General features: G+C 38.5%; 1 protein-coding gene across 10 annotated transcripts in view; it reads right to left on the reverse strand.

The window, feature by feature from the left end:
• The window catches only part of LOC115220273 (sarcolemmal membrane-associated protein), a 185409-nt gene that overhangs the window by 79656 nt on the left and 78596 nt on the right, over nucleotides 1-27157 (reverse strand). For 8 of the 10 annotated variants that reach the window (XM_036510151.1, XM_036510148.1, XM_036510150.1 and 5 more), the window contains one exon: nucleotides 13279-13435. In XM_036510151.1, the coding sequence (XP_036366044.1) occupies nucleotides 13279-13435 (157 nt within the window). Of the gene's footprint in view, nucleotides 1-1160; nucleotides 1259-13274; nucleotides 13436-27157 lie in introns of those variants that run through there. The other 2 variants (XM_036510153.1, XM_036510155.1) reach the window with 2 other exon arrangements.

The raw sequence follows: 27157 nt of genomic DNA on the forward strand, positions 1-27157 counted from the left end.
TATATAGCCTGGTTGAGAAGTTTACTTTCCAAAACATGGTTCCTGGTTCAACCCCACAATGTGACACCCTGGGTAAAGTGCCTTCTACTATGGTTCCAGCCAACCAAAGCATTGTGAATGACTTTGGAGACAGAAACTGAAAGAAGCCGTGTATGTGCTGTGTCCCCTTGTTTTGATATCACATGATTATTGTAAACAAGTGTCACTGTCATATAGGCAATGTCACTCATTTCTAATATTCTCCAGAAACATATCTGACCATGGGGAAACATTACCTTGCTTGGAAAGAGGTGAGGATTGGCAACAAGAAGGACATCTGATTGTAGAAAACCTGCCTCAATAAATTCTGTCTGACCCATGCAAGCATGGGAAAATGGACATTTAGTGACGATGGTGATGAATGATTGCAAGCAACTAGAAACAGTACTTTCAATTTTAATGACACCCAATCGCATTAGGAGGAGGAGACCCCCTTCAGTCATGAATGACCATGGGATTGCAACTAGAAAGTTACTCTCCGAGGCACAAGTCTTATTTCTTTACTGCCCACAAGGGGCTACACACAGAGGGGACAAACAAGGACAGACAAATGGATTAAGTCGATTACATTGACCCCGAAAGGATGAAAGGCAAAGTCGACCTTAGCAGAATTTGAACTCAGAAAGTAGCAGTAGACGAAATACCACTAAGCATTTCGCCCGGTGTGCTAATGTTTCTGCCAGCTCGCCTCCGAGGCACAAGTCTGGACAAGGTTGTTTGTGGAAGGCTAGTAGTCACCCATGCATACCGGCCTCCCCTTCACACCACCAGTGTTATCCAAGGGAAAGGCAAGGCCGATACAGCTTGGCACCAGTGATGTCGCAACTCATTTCTACAGTTGAGTTAGCTGGAGCAACATGAAATAAAGTGTCTTGCTCAAGAACACAACATGCAGCCCAGTCCGGGAATCGAACTAACAACCTCACGATCATAAGCTCATCTAACCACTGAGCCATGCACCTTCACATTAAAACTGCAATAATATATACAAGTAACTTTCAGACCATATAAATCTCGATCTGGATCTTAATAGCATTCAGGAGTTTATGAATACAACCATTTACAGTCCAAAATACAACTAAAAATTTACTCTCCAGGTAAAAGATTAAAAGAATATTTACCTTAGGTGAAGCTAGGTGTTAAAAAATACTGTGAGAAAATCTTTTGTTATGTTATTCTATTGAATATATATAGCATACTTCACTTCAGCTATTCTTCACCACCAAGGAAAGGGGAATGGAAAATGATCTCTTAGTGAGTAAGTAGTAGCAGTAGTAAGAAGCACTACATATGTATGTTTAGCCTAGATCTATATAAATATACATGGCCAAATGGTAATGATAAAGTTACAGGCTCTGAATCAGAAAAGAAGAAACAAAAAAAAAAAATAGTAATAAAAAGGAAATGTAAAGGACAAAATGGTGATAATTCATTTAGATATCCTCTCACCAGAAACGAAACAACCACACCCCAAACAACAGACTTTTATCATTTCAATGGGTGTTAATAATGATAATAGATCTAATTATAGCCTATGACTAAAAAGTTCTAAATAAAAATTAACAATCGAAAGATATAAAACATCTTTTTTTTTTATTTTGTGCCTTTGTGTTCAAGAAGGGAAGGCACAGGGAGAGATTGTTAAGGTTATTTAGGAATCGTAGTCTTTGTTTAGGAAGATCTGCTTAAACAGAGTATTTCGTTACAATATTGTAACTATGGCCTTTGAGTTAGTGAACATCATCGTTTAAGGACTGCTTTTCCATGCTTGTATGGGTCAGGCAGGATTTGTTGTGGCAGATTTTCTACGGCTGAGATGCCCTTCCTGTGACCAACACTTACCTGTTTTCAAGCAAGGTAATGTTTCCCCCTTGACCGGACAGGTTTTCTGTGGGAAGACTGGAAACAAATAACCTCACTTATGTAACAGCAATGGTCATCTATAACCATCACATGATGTCAAGTACACACACACACACACACACACACACACACACACACACACACACAATGGGCTTCTTTCAGTTTCCATCTACAAAATCCACTCACAAGGCTTTGATCAACTTGGGAATATAGTTAAAGACATTTGCTTAAGATGCTACACAGTGGGACTGAACCCAAGAACACACGGTTTGGAAGCAAGCTTCTGAACCATACAGTCGTGCCTGTGCCTATAACAGGGGAGGGGAAACTTTTTAGTGTGGCAGGCAAAAATTTCCAAAGAAAAAGGTCCGTAAGAGGATCACTAGTTCTAACTCTTATATCCGTGTAAATCTTGTATATATCTATGTATAATTCAATATACATTAATGAAGATAAGTTTAACAATTAAATTAACATGTAACATCCTCATTAACACCACCACGGTTTAGAGCAAATATCTTGACACTAAGTAAATGAGGAGTAAATCTCTTCCAGAATAGGCAGCCAGCCTACTATCTTATGTAACATTTGCAGAGAATATGCAAATTCCTAACAATTAAATGAATACAGAATGTAGAATTGAAAGGCATGTCTCCAATACTTAAAGCAACTTCGGTAGAAGATTTAAGCTGAAGAACTTTGAGATGGTAGTCTAACATGGGATGAAGGAAAAAAATGCTCCTTTACTCTAAGTTGTGATGCCTGAAGAAAAATCACAGAGCTGATCAAATAATTCTGTTCAAGAGTAAACAAGCTGAAAATAGTGTGAATTTAATAGTAACAGGATGATGGCAACACAAGGAAACAAGGTTAAAAACCAGTTATTGGGATCTGCTCTGTTTATGAAACACATGGTTTTCTTATGACTGAAATCCGAAATAACGGTCAAAACAAAGAGTTTGGCTTAAATCAAAAGTGCCAGAAGATAAAGGCCAAGATGTCGGCTAGTCTTCTGTGATGCATTCTGTAGTGTTCAGAAAACAGCTGACTTTCCAAACTTGGCAGCTATAGCAGCTACTTTGATACAGCAGAAGCAGCCAAGCTGGCGAGGATTTGTCAGATGTCAGGAGTAGTGCTGGATGTAAAGCAGATGATAGAGTTGCTGTTATTAGTTGGGAGGAAAAGGAAGCTGGAGAGAGAAGTTGATAGAAATGTTCTTGAAATAGCATCTGAAAAACATGTCTATACTTGGAAAGGAACGATTGCTAGCTACACTTGGAATGGAAGCATATCTTGCCTTTCTCGTACTATTTTTGGTTTGTGGGACTGTCATAGGATTGTCAGCACCAACAGTTGGATTCAAAGACATAATGCTTTGGAGTTGGAGTTTTCTTTTTTTTTTTTCTCCCCTCTTAAACTTCCAGACATTTTCTAGTGAGCCACAAGTGTGAGCTAGGGTTCTAGCTAGATATTAGAGAAATCAAAAATATATATGACCATAACAAAAAGAACAGAATCTTAGTTTTCCCATTACGAATGGATCACAGTTTGTCTTAATCAGACAACTCATCAGGATAAGCTATCATAGAAAACCAGCTAGCAGATTTCTACCATGTGGGGTTAAGATTAAGTTGAAATCTGGTTAAATGTGATATTGACTTTTCATGCAGGCACCAGTCACAGAAGTCAGGTGCTGATGCAGAGATTAAGGAACAGAGGAACAAAATTAAGATTTAGATAATGATGATTTAGTGGTGGTGATGATAGTGAGGATGGTAATGAAGCTGGTGAGCATGATGATGATGATGATGATGATGTAGCAAATCAATGGAAATGCAAAGCTTTCAGCTTCTACACCAACTAGTTTTGGTGGATGCCCTTGATGCATGGATTAAGGCAATTAAAAGAGATAAAAGAAGACCCTATCACTACCATCTTTATCATCATCCAACTACCACCACCCATCCTGATAATAATGTGGTGAAGTCCTATATCTACTCTATAACAAGACACCTGTACTTGTCCCTCTATCATACTTTAGCCTTTCAACACCTGGCATAAAGCCACCTTCTCCCTCTCAAATACTGCTCCCATTAGTCCTCCCTTTTCTTCATTTACCCCCTTTTTCCTGTGTTCTTTCCTGTCTTACTAGTGCCACTGGCATGAAATAAGCACCCATTAAGCACTGTATAGTGTGATAGAATTAGGCACCAAGCCATAGGAAACATGTCAAAGCTTATACTGAAGCTTGGTGAAGTCCTGTAGCTCACCAGATCCTGTCAAACTGTTCAACCCATGCCAGCATAGAAGACAATGGTAATGAAGATAAAATGATAGTAATCAGGCTTAAATGATAAAATGTAAATGTATAAGGTGCAGGAGTGGGTGTGTGGTAAGTAGCTTGCTTACAAACCACATGGTAATGGGTTCATTCCCACTGCATAAGACCTTGGGCAAGTGTCTTCTACTATACAGAATGACAGCTGGAATAAGACAGCCCTTAACAAGCACTGGCCTAAAACTTTATTAACAGTGATCAGCCAAAAAGCAAAGTTGACCTAAGCACGATTTGAAACTGCTGTTCAGAGGATCAAAACAGAAATTGAAACACATTCCACCCGATGCTCTAATGACTGCAGATAGTTAAAACTTTGATAAATATAATTGCGTAATTCAAGATAACACAGTAGCATTTATCAAAGGCTTATCAGTTTATACGATAATTGGCTACAAAACACATAAAAAAAAGGATAAATTAGCATTAAATGTATTTATATATGTATATACACAAACACACAATGACGATACATGTGTGTGCATGCATATGCACATACATATACACACACAATGACCATATATGTGTACATGTATATGTACACGTATACATACACAAATGATACATATATATAATCATTGTTTAACGTCATGACTACACATGCATATACATATATATACACACACACAATGACTACACGTGTATATATGCACATACATATACACACATACACACACTGATGATACATATGCATGCATGTATATGCATATTTATATATATATATCATCATCATCATCATCATTTAGCGTCCGTTTTCCATGCTAGCATGGGTTGGACGGTTCAACTGGGGTCTGGGGAGCCCGAAGGCTGCACCAGGCCAGTCAGATCTGGCAGTGTTTCTACAGCTGGATGCCCTTCCTAACGCCAACCACTCCGAGAGTGTAGTGGGTGATTTTATGTGCCACCGACACAGGTGCCAGACGAGGCTGGCGAACGGCCACGCTCGGATGGTGTTTTTATGTGCCACCGACACAGGTGCCAGATGAGGCTGGCGGACGGCCACGATCGGATGGTGTTTGTTACGTCCCCAAAGCACGGAGGCCAGTCTATGCGGTACTGGCTACGGCCACGTTCGGATGATTTTCTTGTGTGCCACCGGCACTGGTACCACAAAGATACAAATTCCATTGATGTTCATCTATTTTGATTTGATTTGATTTGATTTTCACTTGCCTCAACAGGTCTTCACAAGTGTCACAAGTAGGAAGGTATGCACAGATGGACTGACTACGTCCCAGGTAGGGGCCACGGGTTATGGCCTGACTAGTCTTGCCGGGTCTTCGGATGGTGTTTTTATGTGCCACCGACACAGGTGCCAGATGAGGCTGGCGAACGGCCACGATCGGATGGTGTTTGTTACGTGCCCACAGCACGGAGGCCAGTCGATGCGGTACTGGCTACGGCCACGTTCGGATGGTTTTCTTGTGTGCCACCGGCACTGGTACCACAAAGATACAAATTCCATTGATGTTCATCTATTTTGATTTGGTTTGATTTGATTTGATTTGATTTTCACTTGCCTCAACAGGTCTACACAAGTGTCACACACTTGCCTCAACAGGTCTTCACAAGTGTCATAAGTAGGTGTCACACACTTGCCTCAACAGGTCTTCACAAGTGTCATAAGTAGGAAGGTATGCACAGGTGGACTGACTACGTCGCCGGGTCTTCGGATGGTGTTTTTATGTGCCACCGACACAGGTGCCAGATGAGGCTGGCGACACACACACACACACACAATGATGATACATATGTGCCCATGTATATCCACACACACACACACTGTCAATATATGTATGTGCATGCATATGCACCCTCCCCTGGCCCAATTTTATTAACATGACTAATTGAATAAGCTGATCGTTCCTTAGGTTAATCTGACCACTTTTTGTTCAAGTGAAGTAGCTAAGGTGAAGAGGGCAAAGAAATGCTTGTAACCATTATGGAAATACTTGTAACCATCCCAGAATATGCATGTGCAACTCAATTGAAATCTGCAGCAGAACAAAGACTGTAAAACAGAGCTTATGACTACAAAATAATGTTTTCTTTGGGACAAAGAACAAAGACATTTTAAGACAAATCTATGTTTGAGGAAAAGAAAGAAAAAAAAAACTACAAGCACATTCAGTATGCCATACTCATAATTTACATGGGGTGCATAAAATATGAGTGCAGTGAGTAGGAGTTCAATCCCCATTTGGGTTCTTTATTTTTTTTTTTTTTGCTATGGTTGTGTGGTTAAGCTCACTTTACAGCCATGTGGTTTCAGGTTCAGACCCACTGCATGGCACTTTGGGCTAGCATTGCCTACCATAGCCCTGGGTCAACCAATGTTGGTTCATTTACCCTCACCACACCCCATAACTTTACAGTTCAGCAAAAGATGCAGATTGAATAAGGACCAGACTTCAAAAAAACAAAAAAAAAGTAGAAGTCAATTTGACTAAACCCTTCCAAGGTGATGCTCCAGCATGGCCACATTCCAATGAGTGATAAAAGATAATTCTGGTTATAACGCTCAATCAGAATTGACTCGGGGTTACATCGTAACAAGGTTTTTAAACAAGTATCCAAATCTAACTCAGATCAACATTTATCTTTCATCCTTTTGGAATCAAAAAGGTACCAGTCAAATGCTGGGGTTAATATAATCGACATTATTCTTTAGTGTGGTGCCCCAGTATGGCCATAACCCAATGACTGAAGCCATTAAAAGGACACATATGTTATAATACAACATATAGCCAATTATACATCTCTGGATAAACATCCCTGGAAGTGAGTTTGGTAGACTGAAACCTACAGAAGATCGTCAGGTGGGAGAGAGGGGGTGAGAAGAAAGGAGAAGCTAGAAAGGAAGAAGAGAGGAGTGAGAAGAAAGGGGAAGCTAGAAAGGAAGAAGAGAGGGGTGAGAAGAAAGGGGAAGCTAGAAAGGAAGAAGAGAGGGGTGAGAAGAAAGGGGAAGCTAGAAAGGAAGAGAGAGGGGGTGAGAAGAAAGGGGAAGCTAGAAAGGAAGAGAGAGGGGGTGAGAAGAAAGGGGAAGCTAGAAAGGAAGAAGAGAGGGGGTGAGAAGAAAGGAGAAGCTAGAAAGGAAGAAGAGAGGGGTGAGAAGAAAGGGGAAGCTAGAAAGGAAGAAGAGAGGGGTGAGAAGAAAGGGGAAGCTAGAAAGGAAGAAGAGAGGGGTGAGAAGAAAGGGGAAGCTAGAAAGGAAGAAGAGAGGGGGTGAGAAGAAAGGAGAAGCTAGAAAGGAAGAAGAGAGGGGTGAGAAGAAAGGGAAGCTAGAAAGGAAGAAGAGAGGGGTGAGAAGAAAGGGGAAGCTAGAAAGGAAGAAGAGAGGGGTGAGAAGAAAGGGGAAGCTAGAAAGGAAGAAGAGAGGGGTGAGAAGAAAGGGGAAGCTAGAAAGGAAGAGAGGGGTGAGAAGGGGAAGCTAGAAAGGGAGAGGAGAAGGAGCGAGAGGCGAAAAAGAGAGAGGAGAGGGGCAAAAAAGAGAGAGGAGGCATGAGAAGAGGAGGGGTGCAAAAGAGGGTGTGAAAAGGGGTTGGGGCAAGGAGGGGGCAAGAAAGGGAGAGGAGGGGCGAGAAAAGGAGAGGAGGGGCAAGAAAGGGAGAGGAGGAGGCGAAAAAGGGAGAGGAGGGGGCGAGAAAGGGAGAGGAGGGGGCGAGAAAGGGAGAGAAAGTCGGTGTCCCCTTGACTCAACATTGTGTGATAATTGTAAACAAGTCACACCATCATGCAGCTATGTTTGTTTCCAATCTTCCATGAAAACATATCCGGCCACAGGGAAATATTACCCCACGAGAGTTGGCAACAGAAAGAGGAACTAGTCCTAACAAAACAAAAGAAAGACAAAAAGGAAACAGATCTCCCTTAACAAATTCCATCAGCCCTGTGCAAGCATGGAAAAATAACCATTAAAGCAATGATGATGAGGATACAGAAGCTGTATTTATAGAGCTGAGCTTCAAGATATAAATCAAAACCAGCATTTTCAGTAAGGGGGATCCCTGCCTTTGGTTCAGGGCAATACTAACCGACACTAGGTGACTGTTTCTGATACCTAACTATTGTTAGTGTAATAACTATTAAGAGAAAAGAAGAAAAAAACCTGGTGTCCTTGTTACTGACTTTGAATATGAGACAAGAAAAAAAGCTAAATCACCTTCAAATTACAGCTTGCTGGATATTAGGTAATGTACTATCATCATCATTTAATGTCTGTTGCCCATGTTGGCATGGTTTGGACAGTTTGACCAGAGCTGGCAACCTGGGAAGCTGCACCAGACTCCAGTCTGATTTGGCAATGGTTTCTACAGCAGGATGCTCTTCTTAATGCCAACCACTTTACAGAGTGTGCTGAGTGCTGTTACAGACACTGCAGGGGCACATTACATGAAGCCACACAGGTGCTTTATTCCCCTAATCAAGGTTGGACAGTAGCATGGCTAAATGCATTTTGAGGAGATTGAACACCGAGACCTATAGCTCAATCACAACAGCTTAGGACAGATACAGAACGGTGGGGAGCGACAGTGATTCATTGTTGATACTACAAATTGAGACTATACATATAGGTACGCACGATGGGCTTCTGTAGGTTTCAGCCGACCAAATCCCTTGGTTGGCCCAGGGCTATAGCAGAAGACAAAACATTGCATGGTTATCCAAAGCATAGGGGTGTAGCTAAAGAAGCTTGCAGTGTAACCACATGGTTTCAGGTTCAGTCCTTCCGCATGGAACTTTAGGCAAGCATCTACTACTACATCCCCGAGAAAACAAATGTCTTGTAAATGAACTTGGTACACAGAAACTGTGTGGAAGCCTGTTCTGTGTGTATGGATGTGTGTGTGGTGTGTGTGTGTGATATTACCAACCACCCACTCCCACTTGACAACCACACCAAGTCTTGGCTTGTTTGGCTTAAAAAAATACAGGAGATCATTTGTTCAACTAAACACTTCAAAGTGGTGCCCCAGAATGACCACAGTCAAATGATGAAATAAGATAAAAGATATGGGCAGTTATCATCAATATCTGCAGAAAGCCTATGATGATGATGATGATGATGACATGGCTCTAAAAAGACAAGATGGCCATGGCTAGAATGCATTTGATCACAGGATCAGCCTGGTACCCAACAATAACAGACTTGTATTTGGAAAGCACAAGATCTAAGAGTTAAGTGCTTAGTGAAAACTGAAATGGCACGAATGTGGGAATGAACCCATATTGAAAGACTTGAGCTTGCCACGACAGCTTACTACTACCATTCTGCAGTGCTCGTGCTTAGACACACACACACAGCTGTATAAGGTAAACACAACATCCTAGGAAGTTTACATTAGCCAGTAGGGGGATAGAAAAATAGCTCTGCCTTCATATCCAAACACAAGCACAAAGCATTCACAGTAGCTCTTTAATCTCTCTCTTTCTCTCATTCACACACATAACTAGGTTGTCAATAAACAACAAAACAGACAAGTGTAAAAAGGAAAAGGAAACGTTCTTTTTTTATTTTTGTTTTTTTTCTCTCTCTTTTTTAAGTTAATGAGATTTAAACGTCATTCCACATAAGCAGAGGAAATTGCGCTGTAAGGAGCAATATTAAGTTGGTAAACCCAAACTATTCCCAGTATTTAGGTTAAAGTAGTTGTAATGGATGTATAATTCTGGCAGCCAATCTTCTTCAGTCAGAAACCAGCTTGTCAAGATAATTTTTACTTAAAATGGAAAAATGACTTTTGTGGGGCAAGTATGTATGTATGCACATATGTGTGCGTGTGAGTGAGCGAGTATGTGCGTGTGAGTGAGCGAGTATGTGCGAGTGAGCAAGTGTGAGCGAGTGAGTATGTGCGAGTGAGTGAGTATGTGTGCGTGTGAGTGGGCATGTGTGCGTGTGAGTGGGAAGTGTGCGTGTGAGTGGGCATGTGTGCGCGTGAGTGGGCATGTGTGCGTGTGAGTGGGCATGTGTGCGTGTGAGTGGGCATGTGTGCGTGTGAGTGGGCATGTGTGCGTGGGCATGTGTGCGTGTGAGTGGGCATGTGTGCGTGTGAGTGGGCATGTGTGCGTGTGAGTGGGCATGTGTGCGTATGAGTGAGTGAGTATGAGTGTGTGTGTATGCGCGAGTGAGTGAGCATGCATGCACAAGTGAGTGTGAGTATGCACATGCACACTAGAATGTGAACAAGTACAATTTGCTTCCTGAGAAATATTATTCAAATTATAACAAATGAACCACCACCATCATCATCATCATCATCAGTTTAACATCTACTTTTCTATGTTTGCTTGCATTAGACAAGAATATGTTTGTACCAAAATTTTCAACAGTTGGATGCCCTTCCTGATGCCAACCTCCAGCTCATTTCCAGGCAAGGTAATAATCTCCCTACTGAACAACCAACAATCCAGAGATACTTATTATGCAGACAACTGGAAATAAATAACAATGTTTGTTGGCAGGTCCACTGTTCATTCCTTACAACTAGGAAACACACAAGAAAGGAAGTTGCTCAAAGAAACACACACGAACACTATATATATATATATATATATATATATATATATATATATATATATATATATATATACGAGCAAAATGCACCCCCGTCCAACGGATGGTGCTGAGTTGTCAAACATTTAAATCAAATTTTCTCAAAACACCTTGTCCAACCATCCCATAGGCCTCCCCTTTGAGAAACACTGATTTAACCTAAATTTGAGACACCAGCAAAAGAAAAACGATTTTATTCACAGAGTTTAAAGTACCAGTAATGATAAGGCTGTTGGCTGGGAGAACAAAAACATGGTTTAAACAGTTCTTTTCATTAAAAAATAATTAAGCATGCCTTTATTTCAATAAAATTTTTGGTTTTGTTAAACGAAGTTAAGGCAAAAAAAAAAAAAACTTCTTGAGAAACCAAATAGTCTTTCCTTCCTTCATGCCAAGTTTGAAGAAAATATCTTTGGCATCTTACTTTTTTGGTCTCTTAAATATACTGCATTTTGTGGCATTATTTCAAGCCAGCGATTAAGTTGATTAAATCGATCCCAGTGCATAACTGGTACTTAATTTATCAACCCCGAAAGGATGAAAGGTAATGTCGACCACGGTAGAATTTGAACTCAGGACGTAACAGCAGACGAAATACTGCTAAGCGTTTCGCCTGGTGTGCTAACATTTCTGCCAGCTCACTGCCTTCTAGCTTCCTTCAGTTTCTATCAACCAAATCCACTTGGAAGGTCTTGGTCTGGTCAGCCCAAGGCTATAGTAGAAGACAATTGCCCAAGGTGTCACAAAGTGGGAATGAACCCAGAATGTTGCGGTTGGGAAGCAAGCTTCTTACCACACACACACACACACACAAAAGGTTTCTTTCAGTTTCCAACTATTAAATCTACTCACAAGGTTTTGGTCAACCCAGAACTATAACAGAAGACACCACCCCAAGTTTCACACAATAGGACTAAACATGAAACCATATGGTTGTGAGGCAAACTTTTTGACTACACAGCCATGCCTGTGCCCATTGAATGTTACAAAAACTAAATTTAAAGAATGCACCCAAGAATTAGAAATTATAGAATTTCCCTTAAAATTCTGACTATAAATGTATTTCAGCAGAACATAGAAACAGATACTACAGGAGCTTCCATGTGGCCATTCAATCTGCTAAATATAAGACAGAGATTTGAAGAAGGCCAGAGTGGTACAACAGCCAAAACAGTTGTGACTATAACTACCAAGGTGAGGATGCTAGTCTTGAATACATCATTGTATAATGATAATTCTCCATTTCATAAATTCCAACAAAAATGAAAGTATCAAATTATATATATATATATATACATACACACACACACACACAAGGTGGTCCCAAAATTAGGTTTACAGTTATTCAACTCTTTCGCATTCATATTAACAATTTAGATCTTAATTATTAAAAAAATATGAAACCATTATTCTATGCTAATCTAATTTATTTTTGTCAAGCTCCTTTTTCAGTTTGTAAGGCAGAAATATAAAAGTAATAAAAGAAATTTAAGGAAACTGTATTTTAAATTTTTGATTTCGTAGAATGCTTGCTAAGCCTTATCAGGTACTTATATAAGTTCAGTAAAAATTTAGATTCAGTTGAATATGGTACTTAAGTTAAAGGCACCATATTATATGGTATTATCCATATAATTCAAAATGGGGTGATTATAATCAAAATAAGCAACAAGGATATCCAGAGGTAATGCAGTACGATTGTTTCATGTGACTCCATTTAATTGAACAATGCAAGTATTACATCAGTTTTAAAATGTAGACCAATCTTCAGCTGCATACAAATATAGAATTTAGTTAAATTTAAAAGATTCATTTTTATAGTTATTCCATTAACTAAAATCACAAAGAGGGTAAGTAAGTAGACAGAGAAACAAGTTTCATCAACAAATACATACATATATATATATATATATATATTATATATATATATATATGATATAAACGTAAATGTCAAATGATGAAAGGAGTGCTCTCAACACCGCATTGATGAATATATAATTTCTTTATTTAAATGGACAATACTTATGGCTATATAAATGGTCAATATCATATTAGACACATATTTCATGAAGTGGGTTCCAAACACTTGCAGAGTTCTGTAAGGAAAATTCTGATATTCCGCAAAATAGTCTTAATAAAATAAAAGACTGTATTTCCTTATATATATATATATATATATATATAGGTATTTACCATTATTTCAAAACAGTAAGCTATATATTCTTTTAAATGAATAAATAGTCTACTTCTCTAACAAAAAAAAAAAAAACTAATTATCTCATTTAATGATATATAACAATTTGGAAAGCAAGAGTTGTTCGGCAAACATAGATAAGGGTTCCAGGATTTTTTTTTTTTAAATTCACAAAAGGGTTTCACAACAAAAGTTTGGATACCAAAAATAACTACATCCTCATCATCACCCAGCTTCAGATGAAATTCGAACAAACAGTCCAAAAACTCAATAGCAAAATCAAGAGTTACTTACTTTTTTCCCCTCTTCTATTATTCTCCATTACCTCAACTCCAAATTGTATAATGTCTCCAGAGAAAATTTCTCTGGAAGGGTTTTCATCAGAACCCATGGTAAGTCTCTTGTTGTTGACAAATGTACCATTGCTGCTCTTCGTATCTTGTAAATCAAACTGAAAACAAAGAGAATAAAGAACAAAGAGTAAGTCAGTGATTCAACCAAAACTCAAGTGGATCTATCTTAAGATGTCTCATAGTCAAGTAGTCAATTAATTAACAAAAAACAAAAATGTATACAACAGTAAAATTTATAGAAAAAAGTTGTCATTGCTCCCCACTCCTGAACAGACACACACACAGAGCAACAGAAAAAAAAAAAAAACATAACACAAGTCTCTATAATTTCCACTCAAAATTTACATCCACGCCCTAATTTCCTCCTCAAACACTCAAATTTCTCCTTAACTGTGATTCACATCCCTACCACTATATCGGTATGAAAACTTTCACAGAAAGCTCCTTGCATACTCATTACCTTGCCATCTCAAATGTACCATTATAACTCAGCAAGTAGAAGATAGCTTTGGTTTCAAATTTTGGCAAAAGACCAGCAATTTAGTGGAAGAGGGGCAAGTTGATTACATCGACCCCAGTTGTCAAATGATACTTATTTTATCAATACTCGAAAGGATGAAAGGCAAAGTCAATCTTGGCAGAATTTGAACTCAAAACGTTAAGACGGATGAAATGTTGCTAAGCATTTTGCCTGGTGTGTTACTGATTCTGACCGAATCGTTAGCAGGATATGACATATCATGAGAATGGATAAAATCTTATTTCTTTATTGCCCACAAGGGGCTACACACAGAGGGGACAAACAAGGACAGACAGACGGATTAAGTTGATTATATCGACCCCAGTGAGTAACTGGTACTTATTTAACCGACCCCGAAAGGATGAAAAGCAAAGTCAACTTCAGAGGAATTTGAACTCAGAACGTTGCGGCAGATGAAATACCTATTTCTTTACTATCCACAAGGGACTAAACACAGAGAAGACAAACAAGGACAGACAAACGGATTGAGTCGATTATATCAAACCCAGTGCGTAAATGGTACTTATTTAATCGACCCCGAAAGGATGAAAGGCAAAGTCGACCTCGGCAGAATTTGAACTCAGAACGTAGCAGCATGCTAACGTTTCTGCAGTCAGGTATTCATCAGATGCTATAAAACTGTAGGGGAACATGCTAGAAAAAAAGAAAAAAAAAAACTTACATTCAAGGGGGTCTTTTGAGAGTTGTGGATCATCCAAATGGGAAATTAATGTAAAATGCAGTACCATTTTGATTTAGTTTGAGGGTATAGTACCACAGATGTGCTGGAGATATATTTGGCTATTTAGATGGTTTCAAATTTAGAGAACCATTATTAAAAAAAAGTTTAATTATTTTAAAATAAAATATTTAGTTACTACATTCCTTTACATTCTTGAATTCAAATTGTACCAGGGTCAACTTTGCTTTTCTTCATAATGGGAATGATAAATACCAGCCAATTTAATCATCTCTTATCCTCCCTATCTCCCTTCCAATAACTCTGTGACCTTATGTCAATGCTGTCATTTCAATATTTGGCCATGAAACAAGCAAATACATTTGTTCATTTTGAGACAACCACAAACAGTGCCAATAGTCATACATAGGTGGCAAGCTGGTAGAAACATTAGCACGCCAGGCGAAAAGCTTAGAAGTATTTCGTCTGCCGTTATGTCCCGAGTTCAAATTCCGCCGAGGTCGACATTGCCTTTCATCCTTTCGGGGTAGATAAATTAAGTACCAGTTACGCACTGGGGTCGATGTAATTGACTTAATCCCTTTGTCCTTGTTTGTCCCCTCTATGTTTAGCCCCTTGTGGGCAATAAAGAAACAAGAATAGTCATACATAAGGGGGGAAATGATAGATTTGCTAAAGCAGCGATCAGCGATTCTCTACCACGTTTTTGCCCATGTACTCCCTTTGATTCCTATTTTACTCAGATGGACCTCCATAACCATTCAATGGTTAAAAAAGATCCTATTTTATTTTTATAATTAAATATTATTAGGAATTGTATAAAAAAGAGAGTCAAACTATTTTGTGCATTGTAGAAATGTAACCAGTTTATTGCACATAAATTTTACCAACAAAACCTTATATGGAGCCCCCAAGGGTTATGTAGACCCTGATTGAGAACAGTCTTGTGGTATTTGTTCCAGCTATCAGTACTGAGATCAAATGTTACCAAGGTCAATTTTTCTTTTTACCCCTTCAAGATTAATTAACTACCAGTCCAGAACAGTGGACCAGTTAAGAGCAAAGTTGATGTAATCTACTACTACTCTCTCCCTCCTTCTCTCTTTCTCACACACAAGTTTGTAGCTTTGTCCATACTAGAAAAAAATAACTACTATATATACTCACGAATAGGTCACACTTTTTTCTACCAAAAATTTTGATAAAAATCAGGGTTGTGACCTATCCACCCAACATCAGAGAGATCTGAAGTAGACAGTGGTGTATCAACAGCTGATTTATCAAATATACTACTTTCATATAGTCACTTCCACAAAAAAATGTTTTAATATTTGTAAGCAAGGTTTTGAAAGAAAAGTAAATAGGTGCAGGAGTGGCTGTGTGGTAAATAGCTTGCTTACCAACCATATGGTTCTGGGTTCAGTCCTTGGGAAAGTGTCTTCTACTATAACCTCGGGCCAACCAAAGCCTTGTGAGTAGATATGGTAGATGGAAACTGAAAGGAGCCCGTCGTATATGTGTGTGTGTGTGTGTGTGTGTGTGTGTGTATGTTTGTGTTTGTCTCCCCCAACATCGATTGACAATTGATGCCAGTGTGTTTACGTCCTCCGTAGTTTAGCGGTTCGGCAAAAAAGACCAATAGAATAAGTACTAGGCTTACAAAGAATAAGTCCTAGGGTAGATTTGCTCGACTCAAAGGTGGTGCTCCAGCATGACTGCAGCCAAATGACTGTTTGTGTGTCAAGCGACACACAAACATATACACACATATACATATATATGACAAGCTTCTTTCAGTTTCCGTCTACCAAATCCACTCACAAGGTTTTGGTCGACCCGAGGCTATAGTAGAAGACACTTGCCCAAGGTGCCATGCAGTGGGAATGAATCCAGAACCATATGGTTGGTAGGCAAGCTACTTACCACACAGCTACTCCTGCACCTATATGTAAAGTAATTACTTTATTTTTATAATTTAAAAAAAAAATAAATGCACGCTCTCTGCAGGGCTTGTGAAAAGGACTCCATCCTCTTGGCACTGAAACCCTAACTGAGGCCCTGTCTCCAAAGGGTTAAGAGACGTAGATTCATGTGCCACAGCCACCCTTCAACTTTTCTATCCAAAAGGTTTTTTTTAACTCATTATTTACCAGCTGTTATTTAAGAGCATTTACACACTTCAAGGTCCAGTTCCAAAGAAGAAATATTTATATGTAACACACATGCATGCTATGAATAATTGCAAATTTCCTTTCCCAGACCAATATTAGAACAAACGAGTTGCTGACATCTTACAGATAATTTCACACACAAAGAGAAGTTGCATAGGTTCAACTGACATTTTAAAGCTATTTTCCAAAGAAGAAGAAAAAATAAAAATAGTACGAAAGCTAAAAAAACGTCTTTTCTTTAGTAAACTACTTTGAACTCCTATACAAAAGTGTTAAAGGCATTTCAACCTAACTTTCTCATCTGTTGCTCCGTTGTTATATAGAAAATAGAAATAGAGTCGATGAAGGCTACTACAGACTAGGATAAAATGACAATGATTTGGTGATGTTCTGGTTTCAAATCCTGCCCAAGACAATTTTGTGTAATAATAAAATAATAATAACAAAAAAAAAAATTGGAATCATTTTTAAAACAATCAGTGTGGGGACTATATTTGCCACAATTTTGGTTCAATCCCACTGCTGAAATTTATAATCAACTCGGGTGAAAAAAATTTAAAGAATTATTATTACTATTATTATTATTATTATTATTAAAAAAATAAATGTTCCTCCTCGAGCCATGCCAGGCTCAAAAGGGCTGGTTTCCCAGTTTCAGTGGCGTAGAAATTTCCCACCTGGACAGGACACCAGTCCGTTGCAGGATTAATCATTTTTGCCAGCTGAGTGGACTGGAGCAACGTGAAATGAAATGTTTTTGCTCAAGAACACAACGCATTGCCAGGTCCAGGAATAAAAACCACAACCTTACAATCATGACTTCAACACCCTAACCACTAAGCCACATGCCTCTATTATTATTATAATTATTATAAATGACCAGCGACCGAGACCTTTGGAATATGCTGTACGTGAGAAGACCAGGCAGGACAAGTGACCCAGCCCACTTATGAATGCCTTTCCTCCCTTGGACACCAAGACCTGTTGAGGCAAGCGAAGTCAATATAGAACCTCATCCGACGACAGGCACCTATGCCAACCCCCTTTGCTTGCGAAGACATGTTGGGGCAAGCGAAAGCGAAATCGAAATCGAATTGAACCAGCCAGGATCCCTGGTCTGGTGGTACGTAAAAAGCACTATCCGACTCGTGGCCGATGCCAGTGCCACCTCGACTGGCTTCCGTGCTGGTGGCACATAAAATACACCAATTCGACCCTGGCCGTTGCCAGCCTCGCCTGGCACCTGTGCAGGTGGCACGTAAAAAGCACCCACTACACTCACGGAGTGGTTGGCGTTAGGAAGGGCATCCAGCTGTAGAAACATTGCCAGATAAGACTGGAGCCTGGTGCAGCCTTCTGGCTTCCCAGATCCCCGGTCGAACCGTCCAACCCATGCTAGCATGGAGAACGGACGTTAAACGATGATGATGATGAATTAGACTGACACACAACAGGATCAGGAAAATACAAAGCAATTACGAGGGTCAATTTAATCAACTACCCACCTCTTTCAAATTTGTAGTTTTGTGTCTACATTAAAAACCATAATCATTATTATTATCATTATTATTATTATTAAGGTGGTGAGCTGGCAGAATCATTAGCACGCCTGGCACAATGCTTAGTAGCATTATGCCTGCCTTTATATTCTGAGTTCAAATGCTACCTAGGTTGGCTCCTTTAAGGGTCAATAAAGTAAAACACCAGTCAAATATAAACAACTGTTCTTATCACTACTAATTTCTGCTCTAATGCCTATGCAAGAAATCAATACTGCCATCTGTGGAGTGGTCATGATTGATAAGTGTAAAAGGAGTAGGTAAGAATTCCATAAAGTGTACCCTGGGTAGGCTATGGGTACACAAGAGATGTAGTGGATCATAGGAAGGCAGAAAGAGAAGTACTTCATATGCAGCAGATGCTATACATTAGGGATAATTATCAAGAAGAGTACTCAGGAAATAAATTCTTTCAAGTGCTCCAAAGGCTTCTTAGAAGAAGCTGATAGCTTATGTTATCAATGTGACCTTAGGAGAGCTGTGTGTTCTAAAACACAGCAACCAGCATGAGAATGGAGCAGAAAACAAGTTCAGGGAGCTATTGCCTCTATTAGCAACAAAGGGACTCCCCCAATGTATGAAGGGCAGATTGTATGATGCTTATGTATGAAGTCTAATGAAGCAGCGGGCATGAAGGATGTGTGAATACAGAAAAGAAATGAAGCAAGTATGATCCACTGGTTGTGTAATATTAGTGCATGAGTGTGAACAGAGCACAATAGTTGATAGATAAAATGGAAGATAAAAGGAAAGAAGAACGCACTGGTGTTGACATGTTTTGCACATGAATGGAGGGAATTGGGCAAAGAAGAGCAAAGCAATTAAATTGGAAAGAAAAGGAACCTGCAGAAGGGAAGGAACAACAAATACATGTGGGGGTGAACCTCAAGAATCTGAATATCAGGAAGATAATTACAAAAGGAGACAGCAACAAGTGACTGTGGTGCAGTAGACCTGTCCAACCCATGCAAGCATGGCGAGATGGATGCAGAAATGATGATGGCTATGACGACACCAACCTCAAAAACGTGTGATGTGGCAGTAAGGAATTGGTGAATGAAGCCATATGACCCATTTCTGTCATTATTTGGAACATCTTAACTGCACAAAAGTAGTGGAATGTAAAGGAGGAATAAATAAGATGCCACTCAGGAATTTGATAGGTAAAAGTGATTCAGTATTGAATGTGAAGGGGGGGGGGTGTTAGTGCATCAAGGGTGGAGTAGCCAGCAAATCAACAGTGTTAGTTGAAAAGTTAAAGAAAGAGAATAAAATACACAGGCAATGAATCTGAGCCTAAGGATCGTTGTTGATGCTATTGTTTAGCCCCAAACCAGCCATGGTCAGACCTATGACCAAAGATTTATTTTTTTTTTTGTTTTTAGACTGGCACAATAGATAATGTAATCGTAGACTGTGCTTGAAGATGGGACAATTAAGGCAGGAATGTTATTGATCATGATTGATGCTGAACTTTGTAACTTTCTCTATATTCCACTTGAACATTTCCTACCCTCTCTTCTAAAATTACAGCAAAAAACTTGTTCTGCTCAGGCCCCTTCCCTCAAACTTTTAGCCAACTTTTGTCCTTCATATCCAAGCATAAAGTTGCCCCTTGGGGTTCATAGTCTTGTAAACTGTATGATGGTCTCACTAGTGCTGATAGCATGAAAAAAAAACACGCCGTACACACTGTAAAGTGGTTGGTTGAAAGGGAATCCACTCATAAAAACCATGCCAAAGCAGACACTGGAGCAGGATGCAGTCCTTCGGCCTAGTGGACCCTGTTAAACTGTTTGATCTATGCCAGCAAGGAAACACAGATGTTAAATAATGATGATGAAGACAACACATGAACAATACTATCCTGCCCCAAAAGCTATGAAGGTAAAATAGCTGACCACTGGTTACAAGTCCAAATTTGTATTGTGCCGCTGTACAGTCCTCCGCCTGACAAAAGAAAAATACAGGCCTTGCTCCTACTCCACGGCTTAGTGGCTTAAGTCTAAAAACATTTACTGCAAAAATATAATAAGATAGTAAATAATCTATCCTGCCCATGAAACTAAGAATAAAAGGGACATTAACGTAAAACAATAAAGACAAAAAAATATATAATTCTAAAAAAAACCGGAGTATCAATATTCATCCACATGTAAGATAAATATTTAAATTTTACTGTAACCACAAATTCGTTTGGCAATAATCTACAGATTGCATAGATTTGAAATGTAAATATTAAAAAAAAAAAAAATCAATGGAATTGAGAGAATGACATTTTAATCTTTAAATTAGAAAAAAATTTCAATACTGCTTTGAGAAGTTAAATGTCCTGGAAATCACATATACAAATGCGTGGGTGAGTGTTGAGAGAAGCTGGAGTGTAAAAGCAATCAATACGAGTGAAACCTCAATTTCAAATAAATGAATGAAAATTGTGTGAATGCGTGTTTTACAAATACACACGTTAAATGCTCTTCAATTAAATAAACGAGAAAAATAAGGTTTACATTTTCATAAAAAAAGAAACGAGAAAAATAACTTGTAAAATACCAGCGAACACTTCACGAGTTATCTCCCTTCATCCACACGAACCACCAAGTTGGGAAGTAGACATTCCTCTACCTTGATTAAATAAATCAGATTTTCTTACAAATTCTTGATATTCTCATTAAAAAAAAAATTTTTTTAATCTGATTTTTCTTTTCTGCTCAAGAATAAATATCTGCAGATCTAATCAAATAAAAGACCGATATATTCAATGATGATATTACAGTCTTATTTCTATCTATATTAATTCTAGGACAGCCGTTCCTACACATTTATCTAGCGATAGTTGGACGAGCCAAACAAGGAAATTTAAACAGATGTCTCCATGACGTCACTGGAGATGCAAAGAAATAGCAACCAAATCTTCCTTGAATCACATCATATCATCTTAAAGTGAGAAGCTCTTTGAGTAAAGCAGCTTTGTGTACGCTATTGACTACCAGATAAAAATGGTTACACTTGATTTTTTAATTTTTTTTGTTTTGGTATCTTTAATCATATTTGTTTCAGTCATTTTATTGTGGCCATGCTGGAGCACCATTTTGAAGCGGTTTTAGTCGAACAAATCTGGTACTTATTTCATCAGTATCTGTTGCTAAACAGCTAGGCTATAGGAACATCAACAGACCAGCAGCGGTTGTTAATCAGTAAGAAAGAATCAACACACACACACACACACAAACACACAGAGGGGCTTCAACACAGCTTTCATCTATCAAATTCACAAGACATTGATTGGCCCAGGCATATAGTAAAAGACAGTTGCCCAAGACACTGTATAGTGGGACTGAACCCCAAACCACATGGTTACAAGGCAAGATTCTTAACCACATAGTCATAACCTTAATCTGGTTCACTACAACTGCAGCTATGCTGCTTATTATTTTAAGACAACAAAAACAAGCAACTTCAATTTATACTCTACAAACTGTTGTTGTTAAGACAGATCTGCTAACATTTATTTTCATTCTTGATGTGGAGAGCTTAAAGCTAAACTCAATCTAATCAATACTAACTATTGTGTTAATTACACAAAATGGCTTTTCCTTTTTTTTTTCCTTCTGATAGAAATATATAACAATGAGGCACTCGAAGCAGTAACTGAGATCAAATTCTTTATATGATTAACGAAATTACATTATCACAAAGGTAATTCTTTAAGAGTATTTAACAATGCTGAGCTTTTCAATTTAAGAAGTTACAGCTTCATCATCACCATCATCACTAAATTCATCATCATCATCATCAATATTATCCTCATATATCATCATAATTTAACATCCATTTTCCATGCTGGCATGGGCTGGGAAGATTTGACTAGCTGAAGGGCTGTTGAGGTTCCATGTCTGTTTTGGCATGGTTTCTACGACTGGATGCCCTTCCTAATACCAACCACTTTACAGAGTATACTGGGTGCTTTTATGCAACACTGGCACAGGTGCTTTTTATGTGGTACCAGCACTTACAAGCCTGCAGGATTAGGGATGCTCACCTAGAAAGGGTTGCAAGGTCAATCACGCTTTCACTTAAGCTAAGGCAAAATATGTGCTGGGCTACTTACTAACAAGAACAGGAATTCAAATCTTAGTTAAAACCATCAGATAATGATGGTGGTGGTGGGCTCCTTCATGGGCCCAGCCCAAGCAGACCTATATGATCAAAGGTGTTCTAATCATGGCCAACTAGTCTTTTTATCAGTAGAGTGTATCGACGACTACATTATATAGCACGTTTCCCCTTTCAAAAATGATAGAATATGATTAGGAGGAAGATCTTACTGCTATTTCTGGCAGGTCAACAATTGCATAAAAGCTCCATTAGCTTCTAAAACTGCCAGAATAAACTTCAATAGTGTTAAGGGCTATAGTTTCAAAACCAGCATGACACATCCCCTGCCAAGGTACATAACTCTTTTTTTTTCTTTTTAAAAAGGTAAGTTGGAAAACACAATAGCACTGACAAAAAACATCCACGTTAGAAACATTTCTTGCTCAGGGTATACAAAGTTTAAATGTCTATAAAACAACTCTATCCATGTCAACATAGACAAATGAGTGTAAAACAGTTTAAAACAAAACACTAAGCAAAGCTAAAGAATACATTTTAATATCTACACTATATTTTGTTGAGGAAAGCAAAGAAGACCAGAATATGTCTGGAATTGTTCCCATACTGTTTAAGATTAGACTCACTTCAGAAAGAAGTGTTTTATATTAAATGTTAATTAACATTTCGAGGTTGTCTCCCTTGCTCTCTATTATTTTTTTTTTTATCAGAATTCGTCATAAAATGATTTTTCCCATCAGTATGGTTGTAATTTCAATTTCAGTTTCTAGGGGCTTACTACATCAAATATTCTCGCGTTGCTTCACAAAGTTTTCAAAGGTAGAGATGTGGCTGTGTAGTCAGAAGTTAGCTTCCCAAGAACACAGTTCCAGGTTCGGTCCCACAGCGTGGCACCTTGGGCAAGTGTCTTCAATTATAGCCTCAGGCCAACTAAAGACTTGTGAGTGGATTTAGTGGACAGAAACAGAAAAGAAGCCCGTTGTGTGTGTGTGTGCACGCGTGTGCGCAGTTCCCCCATCACCACTTGACAAATGGTGCTGGTTTGTTTACATCCCCCTAACTTAATGGTTCACCAAAATAACCAGACAAAATAAGTACTAGGCTTTAAAAAAAGTACAGGGGTTAATTCAACTAAAGACTCTTCAAGGCAGTGCCCCAGCATAGCCACAGTCGAATGACAAACAAACAAACAAACAAACAATAAAAGATACAGCAAGAATTCTTGCATGTTTCCTGCCACCTTCCCCAAGTCATTCTCTTAAAAGAATCTCAGAACAACAGAGGGACTTAATATACAACAATTTTTAAAAATCACCAGAATTTTTTGTTAACAGCAATTGGCAATAAGAGCACCAACAATAAAACGAAACAGAATCTTTAACCCACCTGAAAACACCTTTGGTTCTATGATACAAACGTCCTGTTTTACAAGTTTGATAAGATTTAATTTAGATCACTTTATGTTAATTAATGTTCCAAACACCAGATTAATTAACTGACAAATTAATTGAAACAAAGAACAGTGCTTAAACTTGAAATGGCAGTTCTGATCAACGGAACAGTCTGCTTACGAAATTAACATGCAAATGGCTAAGCACTCCACATATGTGCATACCCTTAATTCTCAAGGAGATTCAGCACAACACAGAATGTGACAAGGCTGACCCATGGCAGTACAAGTACAGCTTGCATTTGAAGTTGTACTTGGAGTGAACTGGAGCAACATGAAATAAGTATCTTGCTCAAGGACACAAAAGACACAACATGCCACATGGAATCAAACTCACAACCCTACTCTTAACCACTAAGCCACAAGCCTTCACAAAGGCAGCATATTTCATGAGAAATATGGTTAACAAAAAAGGGAAAAAAGCATCTGAATTTGAACAGACAGAAAAGTATACATATTCTTGAAGAGGTCAATCCTTTCAGCCTTCAAGCACTTTTAATATGATAGACTAATAGATCAATCCAATTGTTCTCCAAAAGTTGATGATATAGACAGTAGACGGATAATGACATCATTAACATACATATATATATATATATATATATATTATATATAATATATATATATATATATATATATATACACAGAAGCTTCATCAATTATATTACTCATTTAGTAATTAACAGTCTTAATATTAGAGTTACAGGTATTACTCTCACATACTAATTACATAAATCCTCTACTTTTTACCTAATTACTCAAATAACAGCTGGCTATGGTGAACAAAAATTTAGTCAAATATAATAACTTCTGGTTAACCATTATGCCATATTCGAGACTGATTTCCCTGTGAACCAGTGACACCTTATACAAAAGGGGGAGAATGTTATTCTATCACAATCAACCCCAAATGTTATTTTTTTACCATCTAGAAGGGAGGGGCATCTCCCATAATCCTTAATTTTTTTAAGGGCCTCCAAAGACTAGTAGGAAGACTAGAGAAATATACACATAGCTCCAGTTTGAAGGCAGCCAGGGTCCACCTGCTTGGATACCAGAGGATTTGGTGTCCCCATCTCCAACAGTTTTATGAACTCAAGTGCAGAATTAAGGGTGCAACCTAAATACATAGTGAAACAGTAGCAGTATATCTGAACTCAAAACGTTCAAACTGGTGGTAGGCCAATATTGTATAGTGATCAGTAACAGTTGGTCTGCAGCTCACTAATACTCTCACACTGATCGATGGCCTGTGCATGCAATTAGTAGACCGAAACTATTCAGAAACCCATCGTGTTCATGTGTGTGTGTGTGTGTGTGTGTGTGTGTGTGTGTGTGCACATGTGTGCATGCAAGTGTGTGTGTGTGTGTGCACATGTGTGCATGCAAGTGTGCATGCGAGTGTGTGTGTGTGTGTGTGTGTGTGTGTGAGTGTGTGCATGCGAGTGTGTGTGATTGTGTGCATGTGAGTGTGTGTGTGTGTGTGTGTCATTGTGTGAGTGAGTGTATATGTGAGTGAGTGTGTGAGTGAGTGTATATGTGCATATGTGAGTGAGTGAGTGTATGTGTGCATATGTGAGTGAGTGAGTGTATGTGTGCATATGTGAGTGAGTGAGTGTATGTGTGCATATGTGAGTGAGTGAGTGTATGTGTGCATATGTGAGTGAGTGAGTGAGTGTATGTGTGCATATGTGCATATGTGAGTGCATGTGAGTGATTGTGGGTGTGTGTGCATATGTATGTATATATATGCTCACACCTGTTTACTTTCAGCATATTTTTGTGTGACACTGAGCAACAGATGGCCAACTATTGGAACAGAAAATGCCTAACCAGTAAAACAGGTAAATGTTGATGACAGGGAAGGTACCTAACCACAGAACATTGCTTCAAATTCTCATTTAACCCATATCCCATCGAGAAAAATACATGGCAGGGGGTGGTGAGCAAAAACATTACGAGATGGTTAAAAACTGAAAGCTCCATTTTTGCTTTCTTCCCTGTTCTAGAAATAGACACAAAAATTCCCATACTATTACAATATTATAGTATTAAAAAGATTATTTCAGAAGTTTGTTTTCTTTTGCTTCTCAAATAAGGCTGAGTGGTTAAGAAGCTGGCTTATCAACAACATGGTTTCAGGTTCAGTCCCACCATGTGCCACCTTAGAAAAGGTGTCTTCTATAGCACTAGGCAAATTAATTATCTGTGAGTGAATTCGGTAGACAGAAATTGCATGGAAGCTTGTCATATTCTTTACCTTTTATTTCTTTTACATGTTCCAGTCATTAGACAGTGACCATGCTGGAGCACCAACTTGAATTTTAGTTGAACAAATCAACCCAAGTACTTGATTTTTTCTTTTTTATAAAACCTGATCCTTATTCTATCAGTCTCTTTTGCCAAACTAAGTTACAGGGATGTAAACTCACCAACACTGGTTGTTGAGCAGGTAAGGAGGACAAACACAGGCACAAAGGCACATGCATGCACACACACACACAATAAATATATACACACACAATGGGCTTCTTTCAGTTTCCATCTACTAAAACCACTCGCAAGGCTTTGATCGGCCAGAGGCTATAACAGAAGACATTTGCCCGTGGTGTCGCACAGTAAGACTGAAAGCAGAACCATGGGGTTGAGGAAGTACCAGATTAAAAAAATAAAACCAAAAACAAGAAAAAAACATAAGTACTGGAATAAATTTTTTCAACTAAAACCCTTCAAAGATGTGTTCCAGCATGGCCACAGTCCACTGAATGAAACAAGATAGTAAATATTTCAAGAACACACACATACATTTCCATAACAAACTAAAGTGTAGCTTCCATTACAAAATGACATATGAGAAAATAATATCAAGTGAGTATATAAGAACATTTTCATCACCTTCGTAACCTCTTGAGTCCACTATACCACTGTCTGGCATTTTATTATACTGAAACTGGAAGGATTTGAACTTAGAACATAAAGGGACAATATTCTATATTGTAATGCACTTAACTTGGCACTTGACATTTTGTTCTATATTTTCTCATAACGCTTGTTTCCACCCCCACCTTTTTTTTTTGTTTTGTTTTGTTCTGTTCGTTATTAAAAGGTTACAAGGATTTCTAGAGCCGCAAGTAGATGAGACATAGATCTTAACTTTGGAAGAGGAAACGAGACTGAATTATTGCAAATAGCTTTTACTACAAGGGGAATTGAAACCAGCTCAGCAAGGTAATGCACTAATGCTACTACCACCTGCTGTAGTCAATGTCAGTTTCACTTTATTTTATAATTTATTAGTTTTCAT

This window comes from Octopus sinensis, linkage group LG16 (assembly GCF_006345805.1).
Source record: "Octopus sinensis linkage group LG16, ASM634580v1, whole genome shotgun sequence".
In the NCBI taxonomy this organism is placed as follows: domain Eukaryota; kingdom Metazoa; phylum Mollusca; class Cephalopoda; order Octopoda; family Octopodidae; genus Octopus; species Octopus sinensis.